Here is a 12124-nt window from a genome sequence, read left to right as displayed (position 1 = left end):
CTGGTCACAATGACTGGAGCTGAATGAGACTGAAGTCAGGAGCCAGGAGCTCCTCTAGGCCTCCCACGTGGGTGCAGGAGCCCAACCACTTGGACCAATCTAACTGCTTTCCCAGGAACATTAGCAGAGAGCTGGACTGAGTGAACTCACACCAGCATATGGGATGTCAGCACTGCAGGCAGGCAATGGTTTAACCTGCCATGCCATAGCACCATCCATGATCCATTAAATAATTGATGTGAGGATATAGCTAGATACTGAAGACACATTCATGACATAGTCTTTGTTTTGGATCTCCAGAAATTTGCACTTAGGTGAGGAAAGTTCACAGAAGACGAGAACTATCATTTCTGTGTTAATTTTTGCAAAGGGGATAGACAAAGTCACAAGAGGTATACCACTGTGGGTCCCTACTCAAGACATGCTACAAAGAATGGAGTCTTATCTGGCCTTCGTAAGAAATGGAGGAAGAGGGCGATCTGGATGGAGGAGTACATACTGGCTGGATACTAGAGCTCCTTTAGGTTGTATCTCCAAAGGGATAGACAGGTTCACACTTCAGAGAAGCTTACATAAGGAGGTACGCAGAAGCAATGGGGAGAAACACAACCGAAAACAACAGCAGAAAGGAAAACGATGAAAAGAAGTTGAAAGCTGCATCAGGCAGGCAGGCAGGTGCTCTGTATGCAGAAAGTCTTCCCAGCTGTGTTGCGTGAAGTGGACTCAAGAGAGCCAGAACGAGATCCGTTCCACTGGGAAGTTGTTCCGTTGATTAGTGGGGCGGCTGCTCAAGAATAGGGCTGCAATGAAAGAAAGCAAGGAGACTGGAGAGGTGATTGAGTTTACATGATGAGGTGACAGATCAACAGGCTATGTCAGCTTCATCAAAGTATCATCCCAAATTTCTCCCTTGGACTATGGGACAAACAGTACTGCCCTTTATCAGGAGAGACAGAACATGATGACAGAGCAGATAAGAGGAGAGATGACGAAGCCTTGCTTTGAGTCATGCAACTTGAGGGGCCCATTGAAATTCCAAGGGCAGAGGCTAACCAGGCAGTAAGCTCTGGAAAGCTAAAGTCTGGGACAGTCTGGAGCTACAGCCTTGGGAGTCCTTAGGGTATGTGACAATGTATGCTCATGGACTAGGTCAGATTGCTCTTTCTTCATTTTCTTTTTCATTTAGTGTCTGTTGAGTACTTCTGATGCCAGATAATATTTCTAAATACTGAGAGAATATCAGTTGCCCACACATACAAAGATTTCTGCTCTAGCAAAGCTAGCATTACATTGGGGGAGACAAAACACAGCATGCAGGTATATATTACATCATCATAAGAGTTAAGTGTTTGGAAAATCAAAATAATCTAGGATGCAAAAAAACAAAAAAAAAATCCTGGACACCTAGTTAGAGAAGGATGGTTGGAAGGTGCAGGGAAGATTCCAGAGAGAAAATGACTTCAGCTGAAACTTTCACACGGTGTTTATTTATGATAGAGAAGGGGAATCTATGAAAAATAAGGGAAAGAGGACACGAGTGTACCTCTTCCAAGAAAAACTCAAAACCTTCCCATGGTGGAGAACTGAGCACCTGTTACTCAACCCATGCACTTTTTTTGAGCAGTGAACTTTCACACACACATAGGAGTTTTTATGGGCAAGGCAGCTGCATAACAGGAAAATGTCACATAGACTGAAGGAATTGCTTAGACACCAGTGTGGTCCTTCTAGGAGGGGAGCTGGCCCAGCCCATTCTCCTGCCTGGTGTTCCTTGTGATCCTGTCTGCTCCCTAGGAGAAGCTGCGGTTGTTCTGTGTATCATTCTTGCAGCCTCTGTGTATTTTTCCCTCCTTCGTCCACGTGCCTGTCCAGATGTGTTTACATTTTTCCAGCTGTCCCTGCAGCTGCGCGGCTGTGTTTCTGCCAAGCTCCAGAGAGGACCACTCAGTCACTGTCTCCCTGTCTCCAAAACTCAGTCAAGACCAACAGTTCTCCAACTCTGAAGACAGGGAACTCTAGAACCACTCCCAAGAGCAGCCGTGTCGGTCTGACAGGGAAGACGTCAACGTCTGACCTCAGGGTGCCCCCTGGGTTCCGTGCCTGGCTCTGGCTTTTGATCCCAGCTTCCTGTCAGTGTAGACTCTGGGAGTCAACGGGGATTGGCTCAACCACTGGGTTCCTGCCACCCATGCAGAAGAATAGAATTTGGGTCCTGGTGATGGTTTTGCCTTGACCAGCCCCCACTGCCATTTGAAAAGTGAAGCAATAGATGGGGACTCCTCTTTTTTTTTTCTTTCTCTCCCTCCACATCCGTCTCTATCTATCAAATAAAAATAAAGACATCATATAAAACAGAGCAGCTCCCACTTCATAGATCCTCTTCTCCACTGGGGTTTTTCTTCCCCTTCCCAAATGTCATGCACCTCCCTTGTAGTCAGCTGAATGACCATATGCACTCTTTGCTCTCCAAACTTTTCCACACCAGATTTCCTCTCTTTGCCTTTCCCTCAGCAGAGATGTCCAAAGATACCTTTATATATATGTTATATATGTGTGTATGTATATAATTATACTTTTATATATAATATTTGTATATATTATTATATATGTATGATATGTGTATATATTAGATGTGTTATATATGTGTATATTATATATCACACCAACAAGCTTATTTTTTAAGCTCATTTTCCACAGAGTTTCTGGAAGTCCCCTGTGTTTTCTGAGCCAGTAAGGTTTGACAGATTCCAGACAGGAAAAGTACAGTCTGCTTAGACTAGAGTGATGTATCATAAGGGCCCCTCACCCCCCGCCCCCCCGATAGCTACAGATGCACACACACCTCTGATGACCTCCCTCCTGCTTTGCAGAGAACTGCGCATCAGGCCTGTGCGCTGAATACAGCGCGTATGAAGTCCCTGGGAGGGATGACGAATGAGAACAGGCCATGACACCCTGGAGTTCAGCCTGGCTTTGTCCAGTTTAGGAGCAGTCGTTATGACTGAAATACCCTTCAATTCTGAGGCACTCTTTGGGGCCTTTCTCCTAGTTGGTTGTCTCTCTTGCTGGTCTTAGGGGAGTTTTAATTTGACAGGAATCTCCTGCAGCTTCCAAGGAAACCGTGTATTGTCCAGATTCCTGACCTCCAGGTCGAGTATAACAGAGCCCCGGCTGGATTCCCCAACTCTTCAAATGATAGAAGGGGCCTGGTTTTCAGCTTCACTAAACTAATGTCTTCTCCAAAAGAGTTCTTACCTTGTCCTTGGTCTGGGCCAAATTTGCTACCCCAAACCAACATTTGAACTGCTTTTTCAACCAGTTAACCCATGATTCAGTACACAGATTTCTAAGATCCAAGACAAATGAGTTCTTTTTTGAACCACTATGACCCCCTAATATAGAATCCAACTTTTCCAACTCATCAGAGCTGGTCCAGAAATCAACCATCTCTGAATGTGACTTCTGTTTCTAGAAGATTCTATCGTAACTCACCAATGTATTCTCGGCTTCCACTTCGTATCAAGTCCCCCCTCTTCACTGAGAATCTAGTCAGTCTCCCAAGACTCTCAAAGTCTTAACACTTTCTCACCCTCCATGTTCAGGGCAGAGAGACGATACGCATGGCCCTATGCCAGGTGGTGAGACTATTTGCTTTGGAATAAGAAAGAAAAAGTTTGCTTTGGCACAACTTTCTCATGAAGGGACTCTATCATTCCAAAGTGCAAATGATCCTTGGGGGAAAGAAACACACTAAGGCATATGTGACAAATACTTTTCTGAGGGAAAATTCTGGGAAAGGGGCTGGGGAGGGGGAGAGAATCCGGAAGTGGGTGGCTGTCCTGGCAACCTGGGGACGTGAAGGGCTTCACTTGGGCAACACTGAAAGGGCGTAGGAGCTGGAGTCGGGATTGGGGGTGTGATTAAGGATGCTGGAAACCTGAGGGGTAGCTTGAGGAATAAGGAGGGGGCTGAGACAGTTTCTGTAAGAGACAAATACTCCCACTTGTTGGTAACCCTTGTCCCTGGAGAAATCACCCGCAAGAGCTACTCTAGGACAAAATGTTTATAGTAAAATGGACTTAAGAGATAAGCTGATGTAAGTGCAGAAAAAAAAGAGAATTTTTTGAAACCCCTGCCTAGGAGGAGTCTACAGAAAGTCCTTGGAAATGCAGACCAGGAAAACTACGCATGGAGTTCAAACACCTTTTACACCAAGAGTGAATTTTAAGCCTATTTTCCCTGATATTTCTAAAGCTTCCTCATGTTTTCGTGGCTAAACTGTGTCCCCTGGACATTGGAGCCCCAGGATCAGGGTATAGTTCAAAACATAATGTATGTTTCTAAAGTGTTAGGGAGCTGGGGTTAGGTAATCCTTATTCATTGAAACACCCACTTACAGCCATGTGTATTCCACAGGCATCTATCCACCGAACCCCTCCACAAGTACTGAGGACTGACCGCAGTGAGGCAATCCAACCCATTTGTGGGGTGCAGGGGTAACACGCTGAATCTCCTCAGATCTCTTTAGACAGGGGTCACATTGACAGGCAACAACTTTGACGCCTGTGACCTTAGGAAACAGACTTTGTGCCCACTCTTCCGATGAGGGATGTTGGGAAAGGACCCATCCGGGAACTAAAACAGCTCTTGTTCAGTGCACCGAGCAAACTCCCAAGGAGATGAGTTAGGGGGTGCCTTTGCACATTTCACTTCGTCCTGCCCCGTCCTTAGTGCAGGTCCTAGCAGAAAGCTAACCTGGGACATCAATTATCTCACTTTAATCGGAGGATTTTAAATGTTTATGCAGAGGAAAGTACAACTGACTCATTCATCTAATCACTTCCAAGAGAGAGAGAGGGAAAGTTGAGAGTCGCCAGTCTCAGATCCCCCAGGGGCCAGTGCCCAGAGCCAGTCCTGCGGGCATAGCTGGGAAATGATGTCAGGGCTTCCCAAAGCAGGTCCTTGTCATCACACCGCCTGACGTGTCTGCAGGGACAATAGCCAGGACACTGCACTCCAACAGCTTCCAGCTGCCCTCGCGCCTGTCCGCCACCATCACTGGGAGAGGTTGAAGCAGGGGCCCAGGGTCACCATGCAAAGCCTGAAGACTGGGTTGTTTCTGAGACAGGCAGATAAAGGCGACCTTTGTCCGATGTGCAGCAGCCTGGGTTGAAGCAGAAAAGAGAGGGACTCACGTTCCTCCTGCTCTGGTATTGAAGATGGTCTTACTGTTAGTTTCCCAGCAGAATGAACCTCTCAGAACAACTCCATTTTTTTTCTGGCTCTGGAGTTGAACTGACCTTTGCACAGCTGACCACAGGATAAACTGCCTTCCGGGTGGTCTTTCTCATTTTCATGATGCTAAGCTTGGGACAAACAGATGCTCTTAACAGAAACAATCACAACAATAATAGCAGCTAGAAATGACTAGATGCTTCCACATCTAGGACTAGCTCAAAGTTTCATGCATTGGAACTCAGAGAGGCAACTATCACCACCATCACCACTATCACCACCACTGTCACCATCACCATCACCACTATCATCTTCATCATCACTGTCCTCATGATCTAGTCTTATAGGTGGGGAAACTGAGTGTAATAACTTGCCAATAGTCACCCTACTACTGAAGCAGTAGCCCCAAGAAAGGGACCTGGTATCTTCCAGTTGATTCCATGAATGAAAGTTCTCGGCCAAATCCAACTCTAGATTTCTTTGCTGTAGAACTTATTTTTGCCTTCTCAGCGTTACTTTATTTATGCAGTTGAAGGTATGTTCCACAAAGAATTTCACATAATAGTGAGGATTGATAAGGCATGGGAGGAGGGAAGGGGGGGCGCATGTCAAGTACCCCACTCCCCACATAACACAGCACTTCATTGGGATCTACCTGGCACTTAATCAAAGTCAGTGCTGTTGGCACAGTGAATCCTGCCTGCGACCTTCCCAGTTCTAGAAGTGCTCACCTCAGGAACACAGTCAGATCTCTGCTCCCCTAGTCACTTCAGTCTTAATGGCTAAGGACAGCCCTCTCCGTGATCTGACAACTTTATGTAACAAAGACCTCCACGCACTTAAACATAAAAGACGAGCATAAACCTTCTCCTTTTATTCCCCAACAAGGCCTAGGCTTCAATCTGGAACGGACTAAAAGCCTCATGAGGAAGCTGATGTTGTATGTTAAGCATTTTCGTTGGTTGATTACTTCTAAAGAGCCTGTATATTACTCTTAGTATTACTCTTTGACCAATGGCGCGTGGACTCCAAGCTCTTCTAGCATAGTGGGTTGCCCACGAGACCAGCGACCGGAGTTTCTACTTGCTCTGTCCTTGCCTGGCCCCTTTCCTGATTTGACACTTGCCTGTCGGCGTGAAGGACCCGTGACACATGCCAGCAGCCGTGGCGATGACAAGCCCAAAGCCATGTTTGTTCCATTACTTCCAGCCCCCCGTCGCCCTCCCATTCTCTGCACTGAGAGCTCCTTGCTCTTATCTGCATGGAGCAAGAGTCAAAAACGCTTGTTGGTGTGATTGCAGAATACTGGGCTGGAAAACTTCCTGATAATACCTACATTCCTTTCTCAGGGCAGTGCTTTGGAATTGGGTTAGGAGCACTCTGTGGCTGCAGTACATCATGTACTGTGCCACTGAATAATAAACCAGGGGAAATTTGGCAACCAAAGCAGTGGAAGGGACATATAAGAATGTCATGATAGCCCTATCTGGTCTGGTGATCCTTGTCCCTGGGTCAGTGTATCTCTGCCCTTACAAATACCATGCTGTCTGTCCACATGGGTTGAGCCATTGAGGATTTCCAATGCACACGCAAAGATGGGAGGCCTCAAAAGAAAATCCAAATAATAAAACAATAAGGATCAAGTGGAGGTTTCCAAGACGCGTTTATGGCTCTCATAAACAGTTACGCGTGAGTTGAATTGCTCAGAGGGACACTCGAGTGACATTGGCTAATTCTGACGGTGAGGAATTTAAACTTTGAAGCTGTCCTGACTTACCCTTCTTCGTAACATTTGCTCAACAGTTTGAGTGATGTGTTCCCTGTGTGGAGATGTGGCAAATGGCGTGTGGTCACCTCAACTCTGTCTTTTTCTGGCAAGCCTAAGAGAAAGACGGCGTGTTCTCTTCCTGCACAGTTCCTTGGCTTCATTGTCCCTCCTCATCCCTTTTTCTTTTCCTCATCCTTCCTTTTCGCTTCCCTGAAGTATGGGTTTCTCTAAGAAACGCAGGCACCTGATCATAAAGTTGAATGCAAAAAGATGAACCACGTTCTGTTTTGGGAAACTGTTTCATTGAAGGTATATCATCCCTTTTCCCTGAACTCAGGACTAACCTAAGCAGAGAGAGATGTGGACTTCTCCCAGCGATCGGGCACAGGAAGAGTTCCCAGACAGCCCTCGGATGTTCTCCTGTCTCTGACCTCAATGTACGGGTTTCACTCCCACAGGTAATCAGGTGAGCTTCTCCAAGTCAGCAGACGCATTTGCCTTCGAGGAGGACAGCAGCAGTGATGGGCTCTCTCCAGATCAGACTCGAAGTGAAGACCCCCAGGGCTCAGCAGGGTCTCCTCCAGACACTAAGACCTCCGAGACCTCCTCGTTGGCTGGCCCGCTGGGGACAATCCAGGTGAGCCAAGTCTGTAGTACAACCCCATCTGTCCTCCCTTCAGTCTCGAAATCAACACGGTACTGTTGGTTTCCTTTTTCTTGTATAAGATTTTATTTCTTTCACTTGAAAGTCAGAGTTTCAGAAAAAGAGAGAGATATCTTCCATCTGCTGCTGGTTCACTCCCCCAAAAAAACACTATGGCCAGAGCTGGACCAGCCTGAAGCCAGGAGTCAGGAGCTCCTTCCAGGTCTCCCATATGGGTGCAGAAGCCCAACGCCTTGGTCCAGCCTGTGTTGCTTTTCCAGGCCATTTTCAGGAAGCTGGATAGAAAAATGGAGCAACTAGGACACAAACTGGTGCCCGGAATTGGAGGCTGACACTGAAGACAGGGGTGAGATAAGCCAACTTTGCCACTGTGTCAGCCCTGGCACAGCTGGTTTTCTTAGAAACCCCAGTACTGTCTCTGATGATAGATTATCATTGTGAGGACTGTTCTGTCATCCTTTTTTAGCTGGGGCTCCATGAGAAATGGCTGAGTCCTCCATAAAAGGCTCACAGAGAATCCCCAGTGATTTTCTTTGAAACATCCATGCTGCAGGGCAAGACTGCAAACATTCTTAGAGCACATTTACAAAAACCAAGGTGCAGCAACATTGAACATACTAGTTAGGACATTCTCATTTGAGTGACACCAGCTCTGGCTCCTGACTGCAGCTTCCCATCCTAGGAGGTAGCAGGTGCTGGTTCAAGGGTTTGAGTCTCTGCTACCCAGATTGGAGACCCAAATTAAATTCTCAATTCTTGCTTTTGTTCTGGTCCAGCTCCAATCTTCATAGGCAGTTGAGGAACTAACCAGTGAATGGGAAATCTCTCTCTAGTCTCTTTCTGGCTCTCAAAGCAGTACATAAAAAAGAATAATGGTGTTTGGAAATAAGCGTTACCACAGGGATGCTTGCTCTGGGCTAGAAGTTGTGCTGGCCACCGACCACTCCAGGTAGGTAACACTGATGTTGATTCTGGTAGAGGATGAACAAAAGAATCATTTCCAGGATCACTGCTCAGGTCAGCTACCCTGGAGAGTTTTATCTCTGAAAATCCCATACTGGCTGGATGGAATTGTCCCTGGCCTTGCGCAATGGTGATCCTCAAGAGGTGATAGAGACACAAGGCGGAAGGAGCCGTCTTAGTGTGTGTGAGTGAGATGCACCTGGCACTGCCATGGATCTGCTCTGGAAGAATCCCGCCAACCATGCCCTTCCCATTAGCAGCAGTCTGCTTCTCTAGGCCCCTTGGGAGCTGTTCAACAGACTAAAATTAGACACATGGGTTGAGCGATTGCTGTCCCAAACACATGGGACTTGAAGTGTTTCCAAGTTCACATTTTGGGGGATTTTGTGACTGGACAGAATGAGACATCTTGGGAGAGGAGACCCACACGTAAGCACAAGTGTAAGACCCCATTGGTGTTTCATCTCCATCTTGCACCGTTGGCCTGAAGGTCGTTATGAACAATATCTCTGAGTAGTTCTATGCGGTTTCATGGTGGTGTGAAACTTTCTACTTTGGAACATCAGGAAAGTTTCAGGTTTGGGTTTCCATGGTTTTGCATGACACACACCCGATCTATATTTGAAAGCTTCTACTAGCAAGGACTGTATATGAAACAGGGACCATTAGTGTAAGTTATCAGCCAGGGCCCTGTGTCCCAAAACTGTAGAGGCCCATCGGTCACTGACATCTCGTCTTGCCTCTGTTGGAACTAAGCTAAAGCTGCCAAAGAGAAGATGTGAAAAGGGAGGGAAAGAGAAGTAGGAGAAGAAGAATAAAAAATGCACCTGTTTACTGGGCAAGAGTTTATAATCAAAGCATTCTTTCCGCTCCACGTGCCACTGCTGGTCTTTGCTGCCAGGCGGCTCTGACGGCATCAAACGGTGTCTCCGGCCATCTGTGCGGAGGATCCTGACAGCAAATTTCCCAGCTGCCGATTGAAGAATGGTTGCAGAGGAAAACAAGTTCTTTTTCATTAAGCCTAGGGAAGGAAAAGGGAGGAACCAGTGCTGAGCAGGGCCAGTCCCCATGTAAGCAGCACCTGTGGTCATTTGTCCCTGCAGTGGTGTTTGACAGAGTAGAACCCCAGAGTCTCCGAGAGCAAAGAGCCCCAGAGATCTTTGACAGGAGCCAGGGCTCAGGGGAGAGCTAACTAGCTCAGTCTTGATCCCTGAGAGGCAGATCTTGAGGGGGGTGGTCTTGTTGTTTGAAAGACACAGCAACAGAGATCTTCCATCCGTTGGTTTCATCCCGAGTTGCTTATAGCAGCAGCTGTTCAGCCTCCGGCTTTTTGACTTTTTATCTTATGCTGTATTCATTCCAGCATAAGAATGCAGGAGAGAGAGCCTGGTGTGATAGCCTAGTGGCTAATGTCCTCACCTCATAGGGGCACTGGTTTGTGTCCCGGCAGCCCCGCTTCCCATCCAGCTCCCTGCTTGTGGCCTGGGAAAGCAGTTGCAGACGACCCAATACCTTGGGAGCCTGCACTCATGTGGGAGACCCAGAAGAAGCTGCTGGCTCCTGGCTTTGGATCAGCTCAGCTCCAGCCATTGCAGCCACTTGGGGAGTAAAGAAGAAGATCTTCCTCTCTATATATCTGATTTTCCAATCAAAATAAATAAATCTTAAAAAAAAAAAAAGAGAGAAAAGAATGCAAGCGAGGCAAATGATATTGTGATGCAACAGATTAAGCCACTATCTGGTGACACTGGCATCCCATGAATGCAGGTTCCAGGCCTGCCTGCTCTGCTTCCAATCCAGATCCCTGCTAATGTGCCTGAGAAGGCAACGGAAGATGGCCCAAGAACTTGGGCCCCTCCACCCCCCGTGGGAGACCAGGATGGAGTTCCTGGCTCCTGGCTGCAGCCTGGCCCATTCTCAGTGGTAACAGCCAACTGGGGAGTAAACCAGCAGATGGAAAATCTCTCTTCTCTCCCTGCCATGCTGCCTTTCAAACAAATCATCATCAACAACATCTTTAAAAACAAAGAATGCCGAAAAAGAGAATATCATGATCCCCTTTGTGGACAAAACATGAGTCTCATAAAGACTTGTCATGATTCTGTATGCACACATGCCCACATGTGTGAGCATCCCTGCACATACGCATAAACACAGAGAAGGCATGCGTGAACATACATGTGTGTTTATATATCCTGTACATATGTGCATATAATTAGACATGTACATGCATACATATGCACACGTGTACACACTTACATATGTGTGCACCATACATACTCACCCATATTACACATATACACATTGCACATACGTACATATTCATATGTAACACATGTACAGGTGTTCAGCTACAGTCTCCCTTCATCTGCTGTCATGTTTGTCTTCTGCCTTGTTGCTCCACTTTCCCCCAGACTCCCATAGCCCCTCTTCCTCTCTTTCTCTGTCCCTTTATCAAGTCCAGCAGCTGGACCCTGGCACAGCTGGGGGAGCCCTCACACTGGCTGGAGGGATGCCCCAGTCAGATCAGTCTAGGTCAGTTTCACACCTGCCTTCTGGAGTCATTACTAAGAAGGTTCTCTTTCTCTCCAAATGACCCCGGATTGGATGACCAATTATACATAAATATGGAACCCTTTTCTCTTGGGGGGGGAGGGTCAATATTAAACAGGAAGCAGTGGAGTATGGCGGGCAGGGGGAGGGGCTCTACTTAAACATTTCCAAGTCACTCAATTATTATTTACATGTTTGGTTATGTATTTTACTTATTTGAAAAGTGGAGTCAGAGAAAGAACCTTTTACCTTCTGAATCACTCCCCAGAAGGGTCAGGAAAGAGCCTGTTGGAAGCCAGGAGGAGTCAGGATCACTGTCCAGGTCTCTCACCTGTGCAGAGCCTAAGCACTTAAGCCATGGGCTTCTGCCTCGCAGGAGGCATCAGCAGGAAGCCGGATGGGAAGTGGAGCAGCCGGGACTCTGTTAGGGTTTGTGAGCGTCCCAATCAACATCTTAACCCACCGTACCATGACGTCCACCGCACTTTCACTCCTGTACTCTGGTAACGGTAACATTTGCATTTCAGGATCTTGCTTCCGGCTCAGAAAGTGATAAGAACGACTCAGCCTCACAGTCCAGCAACCACCCAGACCCAGAGAAGCAAAGCCTTGGCCCCCTCAGTGCCCCCATCCCTGTGCACGCTGCCGTAAAGGTACAGACTCTGCCCGGGGCGGGGCGGGGCGGGGGAACAGCTCAGAGCCAACCAGGAGCAGATCACTCCCAGTGAGGTCCGAGGACACGTGCAGGGAACGCGTGGACTCACATGTGGCTTCAGCCCATGGGGAATGTTGCAAGGCAGCCCCTGAGGAACAGACAGTGGGTGTCCATGAACCAAGGTTCTGTATTCATGCAGTGCCCCAAGCATCTTCTCTCAGTGACAAAGTCTGTGGTTTGGATGTCTTTAGGGTCACAGGTTCCTGACTTCACAGATTGCAAGGGT

The 12124-nt window shown here is 47.4% G+C and overlaps 1 protein-coding gene across 2 annotated transcripts in view; it reads left to right on the top strand.

Annotated features, from left to right (window-relative positions):
• MYOCD (myocardin) overlaps positions 1-12124 on the top strand; it is an 82183-nt gene that overhangs the window by 49057 nt on the left and 21002 nt on the right. For both annotated transcript variants that reach the window (XM_041000705.1, XM_041000706.1), the window contains exons 6-7: positions 7462-7640; positions 11711-11836. In XM_041000705.1, the coding sequence (XP_040856639.1) occupies positions 7462-7640; positions 11711-11836 (305 nt within the window). The remainder of the gene's footprint in view (positions 1-7461; positions 7641-11710; positions 11837-12124) is intronic.

The sequence above is a fragment of the Ochotona curzoniae genome, unplaced genomic scaffold, assembly GCF_017591425.1.
Source record: "Ochotona curzoniae isolate NIBS_2020 unplaced genomic scaffold, NIBS_Ocur_1.0 scaffold_2453, whole genome shotgun sequence".
NCBI classification, from domain to species: Eukaryota; Metazoa; Chordata; class Mammalia; order Lagomorpha; family Ochotonidae; genus Ochotona; species Ochotona curzoniae.
Note: the sequence above shows the minus strand (reverse complement) of the source record. Positions and strands in the feature narration are given on the sequence as shown.